Source organism: Ranitomeya imitator, chromosome 2 (genome assembly GCF_032444005.1).
Source record: "Ranitomeya imitator isolate aRanImi1 chromosome 2, aRanImi1.pri, whole genome shotgun sequence".
NCBI lineage: Eukaryota > Metazoa > Chordata > Amphibia > Anura > Dendrobatidae > Ranitomeya > Ranitomeya imitator.
In genome coordinates, this window is record NC_091283.1 from 590,703,170 (window position 1) to 590,724,096 (window position 20,927).

A 20,927-nucleotide genomic window follows, 5' to 3' on the forward strand; every position below is an offset into this window, starting at 1 on the left:
AAGTTTCGCGGCAATTCTGCAACGTGTGCACTTAGCCTTAATCTTAAGCTTAATGTTTTATAAAAAAATTTTTTTTTGCAACAGCTATTTCAGTTTCATATATCTAATAACTGTTGGACACAGTAATGTTTCTGCCTTGAAATTAGGTTTATTGTACTAACAGAAAATGTGCAATCTGCATTCCAACAAAATTTGACAGGTGCATAAGTATGGGCACCCTTATCATTTTCTTGTTTTAAATACTCCTACCTACTTTTTACTGACTTACTAAAGCACTTTTTTTGGTTTTCTAACCTCATTGAGCTTTGAACTTCATAGCCAGGTGTATGCAATCATGAGAAAAGCTACTTAAAGTGGCCACTTGCAAGTTGTTCTCCTGTTTGAATCTCCTCTGAAGAGTGGCATCATGGGCTCCTTAAAACAACTGTCTAATGATCTGAAAACAAAGATTATTCGAAATAGTTGTTCAGGGAAAGGATACAAAAAGCTGTCTCGGAGATTTAATCTGTCAATTTCCACTGTGAGGAACATTGTAAGGAAATGGAAGAACACAGGTACAGTTCTTGTTAAGGCCAGAAGTGGCAGGCCAAGAAAAACATCAGAAAGGCAGAGAAGAAGAATGGTGAGATCAGTCAAGGAGAATCCTCAGACCACCTCCAGAGAGCTGCAGCATCAACTTGCTGCAGATGGTGTCACTGTACATCGGTCAACTATACAACACACTTTGCACAAGGAGGAGCTGTATGGGAGAGTGATGCGAAAGAAGCAGTTTCTGCAAGCATGCCACAAACAGAGTCGGCTGAAGTATGCAAAAGCACATTTGGAGAAGCCAATCTCTTTTTGAAAGAAGGTCCTGTGGACTGATGAAACCAAGATTGAGTTGTTTGGTCATACAAAAAGGCGTTATGCATGGCGGGCAAAAAAACACAGCATTCCAAGAAAAACACTTGCTACCCACAGTAAAATTTGGTGGAGGTTCCATCATGCTTTGGGGCTGTGTGGTCAATGCCGGCACTGGGAATCTTGTTAAAGTTGAGGGATGCATGGATTCCTCTCAGTATAAGCAGATTCTTGACAATAATGTTCATGAATCAGTGACAAAGTTGAAGTTACGCAGAGGATGGATCTTTCAGCAAGACAATGATCCAAAACACCGCTCCAAATCTACTCAGGCATTCATGCAGAGGAACAATTACACTGTTCTAGAATGGCCATCCCAGTCCCCAGACCTGAATATCATTGAACATCTCTGGGATCATTTGAAGAGGGCTGTCCATGCTCGGCGACCATCAAACTTAACTGAACTCGAATTTTTTTGTAAAGAGGAATGGTCAAAATACCTTCATCCAGGATCCAGGAACTCATTTAAAGCTACAGGAAGCGACTAGAGGCTGTTATTTTTGCAAAAGGAGGATCTACTAAATATTAATGTCACTTTTCTGGTAGGGTGCCCATACTTATGCACCTGTCAAATTTTGTTTGAATGCAGATTGCACATTTTCTGTTAGTACAATAAACCTCATTTCAAGGCAGAAACATTACTGTGTCCAACAGTTATTAGATATATGAAAGTGAAATAGCTGTTGCAAAAAAAACAATTTTTATAAAACATTAAGCTTAAGATTAATAGGGGTGCCCAAACTTTTTTATATAACTGTATATACTTAACAAAAAGTGTGCAACAACTGAAAATATGTCTTATATTCTAGGTTCTTCAAAGTAGCCACCTTTTGCTTTGATTTTAAACCGAAAACCAAGTAGAAGAATTTACCCAAATAATAATATGGGTTTCAAGTAGACATACAAACTTTAACCAAAAAAACTACTTGAAAAATATTCAAAAACACATTTCATATAAAAACAAAATATTGTATTGTAATAAGACACTAAACAAAACTAAACACAAGAAAAAGAACAATAAGAATTGGAGGAGGCACATAATTCAAATAACAGAAGCCGTATACAGGGGCAATTTATAAATGAGATGAATCAGTATATAATAATAATCATACCCTTGCTTCTTATTAAGTTAATAATATATGCATGAGCAACCAAGAGGAAAGACAAAGGGACATAGTGAATGCTGATAATTTATCCTAAAGGTAAAATACCAGTAATGATAAATATATAGTAAATAAATGTATATAAAAACCCTTGTAGGTATTTCCAAAAGTACAAAGCGCAAAGTGCATTTAGCAATCACTGCCGATGTTTTAAAGAGTAAAAGATGCAAAGTGCATTTAATAGTGCTCAATGGTGCTCATGCTGACCGTACTAGTGCCTCAGCCCCACCCTTTAACACGCGTTTCACACGTTGCTTCATCAGGGAGTGAAGTTCAGGAAGAGGACTAGAACTCTAGTGCCACCTATTGGAAGTAGCAACCCTAACAGTCAATGTCGACCCTTTAACCCCTTCACCCCAAAGCCTGTTTTCACCTAAGTGACTGAGCCAATTTTTACAATTCTGACCACTGTCACTTTATGAGGTCATAACTCTGAAACGCTTCAACGGATCCTGGTGATTCTGACATTGTTTTCTCGTGACATATTGTACTTCATGATAGTGGTAAAACTTCTTCGATATGACTTGCATTTATTTGTGAAAAAAAACTAAAATTTGTCAGAAATTATGAAAATTTAGCAATTTTCAAACTCTTAGTTTTTATGCCCTTAAATTAGAGAGTTATATCACATAATATAGTTAATAAACAACATTTCCCACATGTCTCCTTTACATCAGCACAATTTTGGAAACATAATTTTTTTTTTGTTAGGGAGTTATAAGGGTTAAAAGTTGACCAGCGATTTCTCATTTTTGCAACAAAATTTGCAAAACCATTTTTTTACAGACCACCTCACACTTGAAGTGACTTTGAGGGGTCTATATGACAGAAAATGCACAAAAGTGACACCATTCTAAAAACTGCACCCCTCAAGGTACTCAAAACCACATTTAAAAAGTTTATTAACCCTTCAGGTGCTTCACAGGAATTTTTTGAATGTTTAAAAAAATTTAACATTTAACTTTTTTTTCACAAAATTTTTACTTCAGGTCCAATTTGTTTCATTTTACCAAGGGTAACAGGAGAAATTGGACCACAAAAGTCGTTGTACAATTTGTCCTGAGTACGCCGATACCCCATATGTGGGGGTAAACCACTGTTTGGGCGCATGACAGAGCTCGGAAGGGAAGGAGCACCATTTGACTTTTCAATGCAAGATTTGCTGGAATTGAGATCGGAGCCCATGTCACGATTAGAGAGCCCCTGATGTGCCTAAACAGTGGAAACCCCCACAAGTGACACCATTTTGGAAACTAGACCCTCTAAGGAACTAATCTAGATGTGTGGTGAGCACTTTCAACCTCCAAGTGCTTCAAGGAATTTTATAATGTAGAGCCGTAAAAAATTTCATATTAATTTTCACAAAAAATGATCTTTTTGCCCCAAATTATTTATTTTCAAAAGGGTAACAGGATAAATTGGACCCCAAAGTTGTTGTGCAATTTGTCCTGAGTACGCTGATACTTCATATATGGGGATAAACCACTGTTTGGGCGCATGGCAGAGCTCGGAAGGGCAGGAGCGCCATTTGACTTTTCAATGCAAAATTGGCTGGAATTGAGATCGGACGCCATGTCGCATTTGGAGAGCCCCTGACGTGCCTTCACAGTGGAAACCCCCCACAAGTGACCCCATTTTGGAAAGAAGACTTCCTAAGGAACTTATCTAGATGTGTGGTGAGCACTTTTAACCCCCAATTGTTTCACTAAAGTTTAGAATGTAGCATTGTGAAAATTAAAAAATCATTTTTTCTTTCCACAAAATGATGTTTTAGCCCGCAATTATTTTTCCCAAGGGTAATAGGAGAAATTGGACCACAAATGTTATTGTCCAATTTGTCCTGAGTACGCTGATACCCCATATGTGGGGGGAACCACTGTTTGGGTGCATGGCAGAGCTCGGAAGGGAAGGAGCACCGTTTGAAATGCAGACTTAGATGGAATGGACTGCAGGTGTCATGTTGCATTTGCAGAGCCCCTGATGTACCTAAACAGTAGAAACATCCCACAAGTGACCCCATATTGGAAACTAGACCCCCCAAGGAACGTATCTAGATGTGTTGTGAGAGCTTTGAACCTACTACACTACAGTTTATAACGCAGAGCCATGAAAATAAAAAATATTTTTTTTCCACGAAAATGATATTTTAGCCCCCACGTTTTTATTTTCCCAAGGGTAACAGGACAAATTAGACCCCAAAAGTTGTTGTCCAACTTGTCCTGAGAACGCTGATACCCCATATGTTGGGGGGAACCACTGTTTGGGCGCATGAGAGAGCTCGGAAGGGAAGGAGCCCTGTTTTACTTTTTCAAAGCAGAATTGGCTGGAATTGAGATCGGACGCCATGTCGCGTTTGGAGAGCCCCTGATGTGCCTAAACAGTGGAAACCCCCAATTCTAACTGAAACCCTAACCTCTACCCTAACCCTAGCCCCAACCCCAACCCCAACCGTAACCCTAGCCCTAACCCTAATGGGAAAATGGAAATAAATACATTTTTTTACATTTTATTATTTTTCCCTAACTAAGGGGGTGATGAAGGGGGGTTTGATTTACTTTTATAGCGTTTTTTTGGCGGATTTTTATGATTGGCAGCTGTCACACACTAAAAGACGCTTTTTATTGCAAAAAATAGTTTTTGCATCACCACATTTTGAGAGCTATAATTTATCCATATTTTGGCCCACAGAGTCATGTGAGATCTTGTTTTTTGCGGGACGAGTTGACGTTTTTATTGGTACCATTTTCGGGCAGATGACAGTTTTTGATCGCTTTTTATTCCGATTTTTGGGAGGCGGAATGAACAAAACCCAGCAATTCCTGAAATTCTTTTAGGGGGGGCGTTTATACCGTTCCACGTGTGGTAAAATTGATAAAGCAGTTTTATTCTTCAGGTCAGTACGATTACATCGATACCTCATTTATGTAATTTTTTTTATGTTTTGGCGCTTTTACACAATAAAAACTATTTTATATAAAAAAATAATTGTATTTGCATCGCTTTATTCTGAGAGCTATAACTTTTTTATTTTTCTGCTGATGATGCTGTATGGCAGCTTTTTTTTGCGGGACAAGATGACATTTTCAGCGGTACCATGGTTATTTATATCCGTCGTTTTGATCGCGTGCTATTCCACTTTTTGTTCGCCAGTATGATAATAAAGCAATGTTTTTTGCCTTGTTTTTTATTTATTTTTTTTGCGGTGTTCACTGAAGGGGTTAACTAGTGGGATAGTTTTATAGAGCGGGTCGTTACGGACGCGGCGATACCAAATATGTGTACTTTTATTGTTTTTTTTTTAATTTACATAAATAAATGGATTTACTGGGAAATGTTTTTTTTTTTTATTTGGGGATTTTTTTTTTTTTTTTTTTAAACATTCTATTTTTTTTTTCAACTTTCTACCATTGTCCCAGGGTGGGACATCACAGTATTAGATCAGATCGTTGATCTGACAGTGTGCATAGCACTCTGTCAGATCAACGATCTGACAGGCAGTTTAGCTGGCTTTCCGGCGCCTGCTCTCAGCAACTCTCAGCAGGCGCCGGCTAGCCAGGTCATTTCATGACCCGGAAGGAGTCCGGCGGCCATCTTGGATCCGGGGACTCCTTCCAGGTCACCGGAGCAACGCGATCTCATTGCGTTGCTCCGGTGGGAGAGCGCAGGGAGCCCCCATCCCTGCGCAATCCCCCTCTATGCCGCTGTCACTACTGACAGCGGCATCAGAGGGGTTAAATGCCCGCGATCGGCGCTACCGCCGATCATGGGATTTGCTGCGGGGTGTCAGCTGTCATATACAGCTGACACCCGCACCCGATCACCGCGGCGCTCAGTGCGAGACCGCGGTGATCGGTGCGCCATACTAGTACTGCTGCTGGCACAAATGCAGTGCCGGCAGCGCAGTACTAGTATGGCGCATGTCACGAAGGGGTTAATGAACCTTGTCACATGACTTAGGGTAAAAACCAAAACCTGATTTTGGCTTTTATCCTAAGTAATGTGACTAGGCTCGTTAATGGGTCGACATTAACTTTTAGGATTGCTACTTCCAATAGGTGGCACTAGAGTTCTAGTCCTCTTCCTCTCTGAAGAGACAATTTGCACAGTACCCTACGATGTAATTAATCTGTACCAGGAAATTTAAATGCATTTAAAGTAGCTAAGTGTTCCCTCACCCTCTTTTATTCCTTCGATGACACCGCGAAGATCAGTTGATGTTACAATTGCTTTCTTAGAGAACACAGATGCCAAATAGTAATTTTAAAAGTTCGGCCTTCTCAGAATCATTTTTGACCACTTCACCCTTTTCTTCCCGTAAAAATCCTATAGCATGTTTGACTTTTCTTGCTTTTGACATACCCCAAAGATCCTTTTTTACTGCTTTTGGTCTCCCAATTCTGGCACTTAGCCTCACTCTTCCCACTTGCCCTGTAGCAAGTGGAGTGATAGTATTGGGGTTGATGTCACATTTGTATTATCAGGTGACATCAAGACCAGGGGTTAGTAATGAAGAGGTGTCTATACGACGCCCCCATTACTAACTCCATAGTCAAATTGTTAAAAAAGTAACGCCCAGAATAAAGTCCTTTATTTGAAATAATGACACAGACTCCTTTAATGAACCTAAATTAACCAAAAACACATATGTTCACCTCAACGCCCAATCCAATGAAGCCAATGTCTCCTATAAAAGAATTAAAGCAATAAACAATCATATTCAACCTCTGGAGAAGGCATAACAGCGAAATGTGCGTTGGGGCACCGGTGGCTGAGTGTGGCGTCCACTAACTTCAATTTGGGTAAGCTTTATATTCTATCAATGGCTTTGGACTGATTAGTCTCTCATATTAGCACTTAATATTATACTGCATTTCCTTCCGTGCGGATTGATTAATCTTCTATTTTTGCCTATTCTTTCATATTATTTTGTGCTACTGTCCACATGGATTGATTCACTTATGTTTCACATGCATCATCGGAATATTTGAACTTAATCGGTATTCCCCGTTTTCTTATAAAGACAATAACGCTACTTTTACCCTTATGTTGACCTCACCCTGCCACCTCTCTTCTTACTTGATTAAATCTCTATTTGAATCCTCCAATTAGTCCCAGTTATGTTCGGTTCATGCTTTTTAATACTTATTCTTTAATAAATTTGTATATTTTTATATCTTTTGTGGAGTTTTTCTGGGTACTTGGTATACTGATATTGGTTGCATTAAAGAGGATCAATTTGCCACCCAATTTGAGGTAGAGACCCTGATTCCAGCGATGTATCACTTAATGCCCTGCTTAGTGTAGTTTTGATAAAATCACTGTTTTATCAGCAAGATATTATCACTAGAGGACCAGTAAACCTCCTGCCATGCAGACCTACCTATTAATGAGCTTTGTATAACCCTGCCGCCACCACTGATTGACAGTTTTCCATGTAAGCTGTGCATAGGCAAAAAGCTGCCAATCAGTGGTGTGGGCGTAGTTATACAGAGCACAGAACTCAGATAAATGCTAGATTTGCCGAAGAGAAAACGGTGATTTTATCAAAATGTCAGCAAGCAGGTAATTAAGTGATATATTGCTGGAATCAGGGTCTCTGCTCTTACATTATGCTGCTCTTAGGTGAGAAAGCAAATAACTGGTGGCAGATTCCCTTTAATGAAATGTTAACTGTAAGTGATGGGATCCCAGTTAATGAGACATATCTTGTAACACTGACATAACAGAATCCAATCAAACGTTCACTTCCGCTGTCTATTTCCATTAGTTGCATCAAAACTAATTGCTGATTGATTGCTATAGGCCACTGCACGAGTCAAGCAATGGAGCGGACAGGATGAGAATGATAGAAATATAAATATATACATGCCTGCGTCCTTAAGCCAGTAGCTCTCATGGTTAACTTGTAATAATAAGAGAACGCAATGTACTTAAGGATTTATATATTTATTTCTGTAAAAGAACAAACAATTGATTTTCCAGGACAGAATTTTAAACAATTCATCCTCTTGGGGCAATATCCTCGCATATTTGCAATTTAACATCGAGCTATACGCAGGATATTATATAGTGTGGCTCCTTGCCTTTTCCAGTTAACGTGTTTATTTCCCTTGTTGATTTCCCAAATTAACGTAGGTAAGGTTGCAAATGGAAATGGAACATCATCGCGAAGCGCCAGCTGCTTATATAATTGGATGTAGCCTCTTGTTAGTTTGAACTTTAGCAAATTTCTGAACGCTATGATGCAGCGTAAGCACCATTACCATAAGAGCAAGCCGATAATCCCCTATTTGACCCCATCAGTCCACCAATTCCACTGTTAACTGGAACAAGTGGGGGTCTATGGGTCATTACATAGGTCATTTTGGTAAAGCTGGAGCTGGAAACCTAAGTGATTAGTCATTAGTCACGGCAGCGAACATTCTGGTTTCCTGATGGACTGTTCGGCAAAGTAGACCACTTTTTGTATATTAAACTTTGCTTTTAGATTGGAGTGAAAAAAGCAAAAAGGGAAGCTATTATCAGGAACTGACCTACAATTGAAATGTTTTTTATGTGACATGCAATATTAAAAAAAAACATGTCAGTGTCGTTTTTTTTAGCATAGCACAAAACAAAATGAATAATCGTGCAATTTTCGAACTGGCCACTAGGGCTTTTCTAGACTCATAGAGTTCACTGGAGATTTTGTTTTATCAGTAGAGTCAGGATTACAATGACAGATAATCCCTTCATGCATACCTGATAGGAAAGGATCCACTAATCCCAATAGGCGATGCCACAGATGACCTTGCTTCTCCTTCCTACTCGATGACCTGTGCACACACTCATTAGACACTTACAATACAAAAAATAAAGTCAAGATCTGACCATTGTAGCTATGTATTATTTTTTATTATATGTATTATTATTATTATTTGTATTATTTTCTAAAAAAAAAAAGGAAGTATAGGTCTAAAAATGCCCCAGCGGTCAGTCTGAGAATTGCAAGGAGGATAGTTGCTGCTCATGACTATCCATGGAGTGGGTAGGTTGAGGGGGAGAGGGAAGAGATAAAAAGAGAGGCAGAGAAGGACAAGTTGAATTCACAGTTAGGCTGCCGTCACACTAGCAGTATTTGGTCAGTATTTTACATCAGTATTTGTAAGCCAAAATCAGGAGTGGAACAAATAGAGGAAAAGTATAATAGAAACATATGCACCACTTCTGTATTTATCACCCACTCCTGGTTTTGGCTTACAAATACTGAGGTAAAATACTGACCAAATACTGATAGTGTAACGGCAGCCTTACACTTTAAAGAAAAGTGTAGTGTGTCCTTTGTATTTTGTATAATGAATATAATAAGACGACTCTGCTAGCCTTGTCCTAGTCTACACAGTAAAGCTGATAAGCGAGCTGCAGGAAGTGGCATCCTATCGTGTATGCTCCTGCCTCTATTGTGAAAGCTGGAAAATGTCAGGATTTATTTGCATTATACATTCTTCACTTAAAAAATAACAACATAAAAATAACACAAAAAATATTTTTGATGAGACATTTCTATGAAATGTTGCATAAGTAGAGTTTTAATATGGAAGCGTAATTAAATTTCCAAAACTGATTAGATTGAGGCTAATTTTGAGTCTGTTTTTAATAACGGCGGAGACAAATCATTGGCTACTGTGAAGCGAATTACCCTCTCATTAGCATGAAATACCACTTTTTTTTTTTTTTTACAAGTAAAGGCCCCAATGACCCGAGGTTCATTAAGGGATAAGAAATTAATCTCATTTTAAAATTTGACATTAGTCATCCATCACATACGAGTGCAATGATAGATAAGGTCACAAATGCCCAGCAAGACACCACGTAAGGGAATGTTAACTATTCTATGATTTACTGGAGAAAATGTTTCATAAAACGAGTGCGGTATCTACACATCTTATATACAATGATGATTTTTGCTCCGCAAGTTCTTTTGCTTTATCTACTTATAGATGTTGATTTTCCTAGGAATGTATCATGTGAAAGAAATATCTAGATGTTAAAGGTCAATTGAAACAAAGTGAAGCACTTCATGTGTAACAGTAATTACGTTGGCGTGCTTGTCAGAAGCAGGTCCTATAAGAAACAGCGCTGTGCAAATGCCATTGTTCGGAGTATGTGTAAAAGAGCGGAGAGCAAATTACACAAACGATCAGCAAATGTCAACATGGTGCCTGTATAAAGCTGGGGAGGTGCCAAAGGGATTACTGTTCCATGATGAAGCAGAAGGTTGAGACACTCAGGACCCGTAGGCCAGTTCTTTAGTAATCATTTCAGCTCTATTATCAATCGTTGTTAATGCTCATTTGGAATTTTTCTGTGTTTTGAGCCATTGCTTATTGTTTTGGAACCTGCTATCCCATCTTATGTTTTATATTTTTCTTCAAAGACGGGTACAGATGGATCACATTTATCTGAGCATATGGCGCAGGCTGACATCGCCAACCCACAGATGATGCAGTATCTCAGCCCACTCTTTTGTGTAATAGTAACAGTATGTCTTGGTTGGAACACAATTACTAGCGCTTTGATTTCGGCACCCGAGCAGCGTTGCATCTTTGTATCATTATCACTTGCTCTGACCTGTGTTTTGCATGTAAAAAAGTCTGTAAAGGGCGGTGAGGAATAAGTTGGTGCTATATAGGCAGATATACAGGGTGTTAGGGTTGGCAGAACGCACTGAGTATATATATATATACAATGCCTACAAGTAGTATTCAACCCCCTGCAGATTTAGCAGGTTTAATAAGATGCAAATAAGTTAGAGCCTTCAAACTTCAAACACGAGCAGGATTTATTAACAGATGCATAAATCTTACAAACCAAAAAGTTTTGTTGCTCAGTTAAATTTTTATAAATTTTATACATAAAAGTGTGGGTTAATAATTATTCAACCCCTAGGTTTAATATTTTGTGGAATAACCTTTGGTTGCAATTACAGCTAATAATCATCTTTTATAAGACCTGATCAGGCCGGCACAGGTCTCTGGAGTTATCTTGGCCCACTCCTCAATGCAGATCTTCTCCAAGTTATCTAGGTTCTTTGGGTGTCTCATGTGGACTTTAATCTTGAGCTCCTTCCACAAGTTTTCAATTGGGTTAAGGTCAGGAGACTGACTAGGTCACTGCAACACCTTGATTTTTTGCCTCTTGAACCAGGCCTTGGTTTTCTTGGCTGTGTGCTTTGGGTCGTTGTCTTGTTGGAAGATGAAATGATGACCCATCTTAAGATCCTTGATGGAGAAGCGGAGGTTCTTGGCCAAAATCTCCAGGTAGGCCGTGCTATCCATCTTCCCATGGATGCGGACCAGATGGCCAGGCCCCTTGGCTGAGAAACAGCCCCACAGCATGATGCTGCCACCACCATGCTTGACTGTAGGTATGGTATTCTTGGGGTCGTATGCAGTGCCATCCAGTCTCCAAACGTCACGTGTGTGGTTGGCACCAAAGATCTCGATCTTGGTCTCATCAGACCAGAGAACCTTGAACCAGTCAGTCTCAGAGTCCTCCAAGTGATCATGAGCAAACTGTAGACAAGCCTTGACATGACGCTTTGAAAGTAAAGGTACCTTACGGGCTCGTCTGGAACGGAGACCATTGCGGTGGAGTACGTTACTTATGGTATTGACTGAAACCAATGTCCCCACTGCCATGAGATCTTCCCGGAGCTCCTTCCTTGTTGTCCTTGGGTTAGCCTTGACTCTTCGGACAAGCCTGGCCTCGGCACGGGAGGAAACTTTCAAAGGCTGTCCAGGCCGTGGAAGGCTAACAGTAGTTCCATAAGCCTTCCACTTCCGGATGATGCTCCCAACAGTGGAGACAGGTAGGCCCAACTCCTTGGAAAGGGTTTTGTACCCCTTGCCAGCCTTGTGACCCTCCACGATCTTGTCTCTGATGGCCTTGGAATGCTCCTTTGTCTTTCTCATGTTGACCATGTATGAGTGCTGTTCACAAGTTTGGGGAGGGTCTTAAATAGTCAGAAAAGGCTGGAAAAAGAGATAATTAATCCAAACATGTGAAGCTCATTGTTCTTTGTGCCTGAACTACTTCTTAATACTTTAGGGGAACCAAACAGAATTCTGGTGGGTTGAGGGGTTGAATAATAAATGACCCTCTGAAAAGACTTTTCACAATTAAAAAAAAAATAAACAAAGAAATAACATTCTTTTTTGCTGCAGTGCATTTCACACTTCCAGGCTGATCTACAGTCCAAATGTCACAATGCCAAGTTAATTCCAAATGTGTAAACCTGCTAAATCTGCAGGGGGTTGAATACTACTTGTAGGCACTGTATATATGTATAAATAGGTGCGTTCGCAACCCGGGGTCCACCGTGCAGGAGAGGAACCTGGTGCTGGCAAATGGCGGCGCTTTATGGCGGTATAAGCGAACTCTGTTAACTCCACAGAGTTGCTAGAAATAAGATGCTGTGCCCTGTTAGCATCACAGGGGAACACAGCAAACTGCTGAGCTGGAGGCAGTCAGTGGTGACGCACCCAGAAAAGCACACAAACAGTCCTCACCGGAGGAGCCGGTATTCTAGGGGCTTATTTCAGCCGGGTCCCTGAACACACACATACAGGCGCAACCACAATTAACAAGCTCATGACATGAGGTGATACTAGCGCATGGCCATGTGGCCATGCAAACCTTTTATAGCTGCAACATGTACAGGACCTTCCAAGAAGGACCAATGGAAGGCTGTCACAGAACTTGATCAGGTACAGGGCCTTCATGGAGGACCAATGGAAGTCGCTGCAGTACCTGAGCATGTGACCCTAGACCTCCACTAAGAGATCTTACCCTTGGCATGCTCAGTGTGTGCAAAGCAGGACTTAGTCCCAGAAAAGCCTGCTCGCCGCAGACCAGTGCAGGATACAATAGCAGAGCCTATAAAGGAAGCAGTAACCCTTTGCACAGTATCAGGCTGAGTGAGACGCTGGGACCGACATCTCCGCCGAGCAGGCTCCACTGCGGCTGATGCAGAATGGGAGACCGCAGCAGACACGGCTCGAGATTCCCCCTGTGCAGCGGCGGGAACTCGACTCCTAACACAGGGTGGTCCAAAAGTAGGTGGACAGTTTGTGTATTAGGGTTATGAAGGGGGAGATTTATCAAACATGGTGTAAAGTGAAACTGACTCAGTTGCCCTTAGCAACCAAGCAGATTCCACCTTTCATTTTCCAAAGAGTCTGTGAAGAATGAAAAGTGGAATCTGATTGGTTGCTAAAGGCAACTGAGTCAGTTTCACTTTACACCATGTTTGATAAATCTCCCCCTTCATAACCCTATTACACATACTGTCAACCGACTTTTGGACCACCCTGTATGAAATAAATAAATATACTATGTGTGTTGCCTGCATAACATAAGGGTAAGTTCTTGTCTGGTGCACGTGACCGTATTTTTGGTCCAAATGCGATCCGTCAAAAAATCAGATCGCACTCGGACCAATGTTATTCAATGAGACAGTGCCGATGAATTATTTTTTTTCATAGACCAAATTGGCATGTGAGAAGAATCGCACCACACATGATTTGACTCCTGACTAGACATGAGCGAATATGGTTTGATTAACCCTGCCACGTTGGGTTAGACTGTGTGGAAGCTCATGAGTTATTGAGTATATGTCTTACCTGGTAAGAATTGGGCCAGAATGTGCTAATGGCCAGTTCTGCTCGTACCCAGCCTTCTGTCACCATACCAGAAACATTCCATACTGGGTTGCCTTGTGGTCCACCATTTACTTTTACATAGACATTCAAAGAGCCAGGGCTAGAGCGGCCAGACATATGGTAATGGAAGTCAATGCAGTGAGTGTCATTTTCTTTAAGTACAGGTAGTAAAAGGTGAGCCTTCTGTCCGGTGGCAAATCCTGTACTGTTAACCAGCATGAATGATCCTTGAAAGAAAAAAATGAAAGAATAAGTTGTACAGAAACAAGAAATGTTATTTTTTTGGGCGTAGAATGAATGTGATAGATGGAAATGAGTTAATTAGGGCAGCTATAGAAATAAGGAAACAGAAGAAGGGAATAAAAGGTGAGATTTGCTTGGAAAGTATCGTCACCTGTTGGGACACTGCTGTCCAGTGGGGGCTTCTCCCATGTGTTGACCTGCTCCCATGTAAATCCATTAGTTCCAAGGGCCACACTGTAACCACAACTGCTGTAATGTTCTTCAAACGTGCACCCACCTAGAACAGAGTCAGAGGCAAAGGTAAGCAGAAAAGAAATATAAGCACTGGCGGATCGAAAGGAAAATTCATCAGTTATGGAAAGAAAAGATTTAGATGGCTCTTAAGTAAACCTTTTGTTTCTTCTGTCTACTGATGTAGAGAAGGACGCAATAAAGCATTGGCTTATCACTGGGAAAGACTAATAATTGGCTTAAAAAAAATTATTATCTTTGTTTTTATAGCCACTTTTCTTTTTTGTCTGGTGGTAGCCATTGCCGTTTTTAGTGCCAAATTCTTAAAAATGGCCCCCATGGTTCATGAAGTTTGTGCAAAGCAAAAAATGGTGTTTATTTTGTCCTCTTTAGCGAAAAAAAAATCACGTTTTGCAAAATGGCGCAAAAATTGCACCAAATATCTAGTATATGACAACAATGACTACAACAGAGCACTAGAGTACATTAGCAACACGTTTTGTGACTTTTTGAAAAGTTGCAATTGATGAATCAGCCAAAATGATCTGGAAAATAAAAATCCTGCCCACTTTGTGAGTATAAAAAAGCACAAATAAAAAAAAAGAAAAGTGCAAAGGAAAAGTAGACAAAAAAAAAAACCATAGGGGAAAAACATGCTAATTTAGCCAAGTAATGTAGATAGAGCATTAAAGATCGGACTAATTTCGAACATATTTTGTGAATTGATATTTTTTGCACATTTCGAAACGGGTCAGGAGTTTAAGGGGCATTCCCATCTGCGGGATCTTATCCCAATACGTAATAGGTGTAATAAAATACCTCCAATTAGAAATGTAGTATAGTTCTGATTCGCTATGTTGCTTACCCCATGTGCAGGGCATTGCAGTAGCTTAGGTATTCATGGTTACGACCACTCATATAGTGACAGTTAGTTAGTTTCTAGTGGACGTAGCCATGGATACAGCTGATACAGTTCCTTCCTGCATACCTATGTGTGTTGCTCTTGGAGAAGAGATAGTTTCTTATCGACAGGTTAAAATGGGGCACAACTGTTGTACCTAGGACAGTGTCATTATATAGGTGGCTTTAGGCAAGCATAGACCTTCAAGCTGCAGTTTTTTATATTTTTTGCATCTGTATAAGGCCTGATAAGGACTACCAGGGCAAGTCGATGAGGGGCAGGGTAGCCAATTGCATTTCAATAGGATGCCAGCCTCCATGGACAGGTAGAAATGAGCAATGGACAATAGGAAGCCCCCTCTACTCTTAAATACTTGATATTCTTTTTTTATTATCACTTTTTGTGTTTCCATGATTTAGGGTGTATTTATATTATAGTATTTACAAGTTTAATGCATACCAATAAAGATATCTTTTAATAGTGTATAATTGGTGAATTAAAATGCTCTGCACATGGGGTAAGTGACATAGGTTATCAGGAGAACTATGCTACATTTCTAATTGGAGATATTTGCTAATATTATTATTATTATTACACATATTACATATTGGGATAAGACCTTTGAGATAGGAATACCCCTCTTAGTTTATAATCAATAATGTTATATAGGATTAACAAAATCTTATCATGTCTAATATTCACTCATTTACAAACAAAATGATTCACCTGTACTCTAAATTTTGTAAATTAATATATTGAATACATGATTTTTTAATTGCATTACTGCTCTATAGAGTACAGAGTTATACAGAGTTTGATCAAATTTTGTGAGCCCATCTGCCAGTGACAAAAATAAGCTTTTAAGATGAGAACCTACAGGTAAACCCCCCATATACTTCAGATAGCTGTAGGCCGACTCTCCCATTCACAGAAGTGCTCGCTTTGCCCATACACATTAAACTGTCAGAGAATGTCATCGATATCTTCAGGTTTGTCCAACGTTAGTCCAATGTGTATGGGGGCCTTAATGGGCCCAATACACAAAATATGGCAGTCGGACAAATAATGGTTTGGCCGATCTTTTGGTGGCAGCTATCTATATCATTTCCTCTATACATAGGAGAGCTCAGCTCTCCTGTGTTCTCCATGAGAGAACCATTGCTTATCTCGCTGAAAACAAACGAATTGTCAGGCGTGCTAGACCTTCTCTCCCTGAACATCCTCTGTCAGGGGCAGGTCAGGAGACTTCATACACACTAGGCTTTCAAACAAGTCTGCAGATAAGAGTTACTTTCCCTGCGCCAAAGACGTTATATCTAAATTAAAGGTGTTTTGTCACTACTCCCTTATTAGAACAAGGTTGCAGCAGCATTGGAATAGGACCATGTCCAACAGAGTAACTTGAAGTTGGGCTCCATTGTGAAAGAAGTAATCTGGCCCGACCAACCATGTACCATTTATATTAGTTTCTCTTTTGGACCCCTTCAGGTACTAACCCTCAGGTTGGATTGCTACCTCTGCATGTCCTATTACTAGGCCAATGCTTAGGATTAGGGATTATCAAATAGCTTTGGATAACTCCTTATCCGAATACCTATAGCACTTACCGAATAGCTGCATTAAGAACCCTGCTACCTGGAGCGCTCCCGATAATCAGCTGTTCAGGGCCGCAGTTGCATGTGTCGCGGCTGTGTGACAGGCACAACACAAGCATGGAGAGCCTGTTATGATTGTCACACAGCTGCGATACGTGCAGCTGCAGCACCAAACAGCTGATTATCGGGAGCGCTCCAGGTATCTGGGTTCCTGATGCAGCTATTCGGTAAGCGCTATAGCTATTCTGAAAAGAAGTTTTCCAAAGCTATTTGCTCATCCCTACTTACGATCCGTTCGCTCTGCTTGGTTTATTTTTGCCATTCTGGTGTTAGTTGGCCATTGACTATAATGGGCTACGTGACCTCCAAAAAACCACAATATGCAGAACAGAAAAGAATAACAAACAAAAAAGAAAAAATTGAGTCCGCACCAACCGCACGCTAGATCATCAGCACTTACTGGTCACAGCTGACGTTGCATTATATTGCCAATAGCGGAATTCATGTGCTCATTCAAGTGAAGAGTGAGGCCAAAAAAATATATTGGTATAGAAGAAGAGCACTCACTCTCCGCAAACTTTTTCAGTCTTTATTCTGGCATCATATAAATAGCAGGAACATATAGGGAGAACAGTGGATCCAAAAGACGACGGCCGTTTCTTGATGCCGCGCTTCTGCGGGTCAAGGTGGCCACCTAGACCCGTAGACGATGGCCGTTTTGCACTGCCGCGCTTCTACGGGTCTAGGTGAATGCTCTTCTTCTTCTATACCAATACAGAAAAGAATAACAACTCTTAAAACCTCATGAATTGTATATGAATGCCATATTCCAGCAATATGACATCAAGGTCTCACAACATGTGATAACCACTAGGGTTGAGCGAAACGGGTCGAACATTTTCAAAAGTCGCCGACTTTTGGCTAAGTCGGGGTTTCATGAAACCCGATCCGACCCCTGTGCGGGGTCGGCCATGCGGTACGCGACTTTCGCGCCAAAGTCGCGTTTCAATGACGCGAAAAGCGCCATTTCTCAGCCAATGAAGGTAAACGCAGAGTGTGGGCAGCGTGATGACAAAGGTCCTGGTCCCCACCATCTTTGAGAAGGGCATTGCAGTGATTGGCTTGCTGTCTGCGACGTCACAGGGGCTATAAAGAGGCGTTCCCGCCGACCGCCATCTTACTGCTGCTGATCTGAGCTTAGGGAGAGGTTGCTGCCGCTTTGTCAGAAGCAGGGATAGCGTTAGGCAGGGTCCATTAACCACAAAACCGCTTGTGCTGCAGCGATTTGCACTGTCCAACACCACCCTCGGTGTGCAGGGACAGTGGAAGTTTTTTTTTTTTTTTTCCCCCTCAGCGCTGTAGCTCATTGGGCTGCCCTAGAAGGCTCCCTGATAGCTGCATTGCTGTGTGTACGCCGCTGTGCAAACCAACTGCTTTTTTCAAAGCACAAATCCTCTTGTTCCTTCCTTTCTGCACAGCTATCTTTTTTGTTTGTCCACACTTTTTATTTGATTTGTGCATCAGTCCACTCCTTATTGCTGCCTGCCATACCTGGCTGAGATTACTGCAGGCAGGGAGATAGTAATTGTAGGACATTCCCTGTTTTTTTTTTTTTTTGGTGGGAGATTAAGATTGGCAATTTGGCATTTCTGCTAGAGTGCCATCCCTGTGTGTGCCATCTCTCTCACATAGTGGGCCATAGAAAGCCTTTTCATTTTTCTGTATTTTTTTTTGTGGGGTGTATAAATTCTCCCTGATAAAAATACAGTGGGAGATTAATATTAGCCTTTGGGCTTGTGTGCCAGTCCTGAGTGTGCCATCTCTCTCACAAATAGTGGGCCATAGAAAGCCTATTTAATTTTTTTTTTGGTTTTATAAATTTTCCCTGAAAAAAGGGAGATTAATATTGGCCTCTGGGCTTGTGTGCCAGTTGTGAGCGTGCCATCTGTGCCAGTCCTGAGCGTGCCATCTCTCTCACAAATAGTGGGCCATAGAAAGCCTATTTAATTTTTTTTTTGGTTTTATAAATTCTCCCTGAAAAAAAGGGAGATTAATATTGGCCTCTGGGCTTGTGTGCCAGTTGTGAGCGTGCCATCTGTGCCAGTCCTGAGCGTGCCATCTCTCTCACAAATAGTGGGCCATAGAAAGCCTATTTAAATATTTTTTTGGTTTTATAAATTCTCCCAGAAAAAAAGGGAGATTAATATTGGCCTCTGGGCTTCTGTGCCAGTCCTGAGCGTGCCATCTGTGCCAGTCCTGAGCGTCCCATCTCTCTCACAAATAGTGGGCCATAGAAAGCCTATTTTTTTTTTTTTTGGGGTTTTAGAAATTCTCCCTGAAAAAAAAAGGGAGATTAATATTGCCCTTTGGGCTTGTGTGCCAGTACTAAGCGTGCCATCTCTCTCTCTCTCTCTCTCAGTCAGTGGGCCATAGAACGCCTATTTTTGGTTTTATTTGTTTTCTAAATTCTCCCTGAAAAAATCATTATATTTTATTTGGTTTCTAAATTCTTCCTGATAAAATCATATTTTTTTTATTATTTTTTTTCTAAAGTCTCCCTGAAAAAAACAAAACAAAAAAAAAAACAAACAAAAAAAACAGTGGGGGATTAATATTGGCCTTTCTGCTTGTGTGCCAGTCTTGACTCCTGTGTGCGTCATCTCTCACTCAGTGGGCCATAGAACGCCTATTTTTTGTTTTATTAGTTTTATAAATTCTCCCTGAAAAAATCATTTTATTTTATTTGGTTTCTAAATTCTTCCTGATAAAATCATATTCTTTTTATTATTTTTTTTTCTAAAGTCTCCCTGAAAAAAAAAAAAAAAAAACAGTGGGAGATTAATATTGGCCTTTCTGCTTGTGTGCCAGTCTTGACTCCTGTGTGCGTCATCTCTCAGTCAGTGGGCCATAGAACGCCTATTTTTGGTTTTATTTGTTTTATAAATTCTTCCTGAAAAAATCATTTTATTTTATTTGGTTTCTAAATTCTTCCTGATAAAATCATGTTTTTTTTATTATTTTTTTTTCTAAAGTCTCCCTGAAAAAAAAAAAAAAAAACAACCAAAAAAAACAGTGGGAGATTAATATTGGCCTTTCTGCTTGTGTGCCAGTCTTGACTCCTGGGTGTGCCATCTCTCTCTCTCTCTCTCTCTCTCCAATTGTGGTCCATAGAAAGCCTATATTTTTTTTCCTTGATTTGGGTTCCAAAATCTACCAGAGAAAATAACTACATCAATCATTGGTAGAAAAATATTGGCCTCTGGGCTTGTGTGCCACTCCTGACTCCTGTGTGCGTCATCTCTCAGTCAGTGGGCCATAGAACGCCTATTTTTGTTTTTATTTGTTTTATAAATTCTCCCTGAAAAAATCATTTTATTTTATTTGGTTTCTAAATTCTTCCTGATAAAATCATATTTTTTTTATTATTTTTTTTTCTAAAGTCTCCCTGAAAAAAAAAAAAAAAAAACAGTGGGAGATTAATATTGGCCTTTCTGCTTGTGTGCCAGTCTTGACTCCTGTGTGCGTCATCTCTCAGTCAGTGGGCCATAGAACGCCTATTTTTGGTTTTATTTGTTTTATAAATTCTTCCTGAAAAAATCATTTTATTTTATTTGGTTTCTAAATTCTTCCTGATAAAATCATATTTTTTTTATTATTTTTTTTTCTAAAGTCTCCCTGAAAAAAAAAAAAAAAAACAACCAAAAAAAACAGTGGGAGATTAATATTGGCCTTTCTGCTTGTGTGCCAGTCTTGACTCCTGGGTGTGCCATCTCTCTCTCTCTCTCTCTCTCTCTCTCTCTCTCCAATTGTGGTCCATAGAAAGCCTATATTTTTTTTCCTTGATTTGGGTTCCAAAATCTACCAGAGAAAATAACTCCATCAATCATTGGTAGAAAAATATTGGCCTCTGGGCTTGTGTGCCACTCCTGATTCCTGTGTGCGTCATCTCTCACTCAGTGGCCCATAGAAAGCATATAGTTTGTTACATTTGTTTTCTAAATTCTCCCTGCAAAAATCTATTTTTTTTTTTTTTTTTGGTGTTTCTAAAGTGTTCCTGAAAAAAATAAAAATAAAAAAAAAATAATAGTGTGACATTAATATTAACATTTGTGCTTCAGTGACAGTCCTGCGTGTGGGGCATCTCTCTAATTTGCAGCCACCAAAAACAGAGTGTGTAACATTGGGCCTGATT

At 40.1% G+C, this 20,927-nt stretch overlaps 1 protein-coding gene across 7 annotated transcripts in view; it reads right to left on the minus strand.

The window, feature by feature from the left end:
- Positions 1 to 20,927, minus strand: part of PTPRT (protein tyrosine phosphatase receptor type T) — a 641,769-nt gene that overhangs the window by 332,590 nt on the left and 288,252 nt on the right. For all 7 annotated transcript variants that reach the window (XM_069752327.1, XM_069752329.1, XM_069752326.1 and 4 more), the window contains exons 2-3: positions 14,160 to 14,285; positions 13,727 to 13,992 (exon numbers count right to left, since the gene is read on the minus strand). In XM_069752327.1, the coding sequence (XP_069608428.1) occupies positions 13,727 to 13,992; positions 14,160 to 14,285 (392 nt within the window). The remainder of the gene's footprint in view (positions 1 to 13,726; positions 13,993 to 14,159; positions 14,286 to 20,927) is intronic.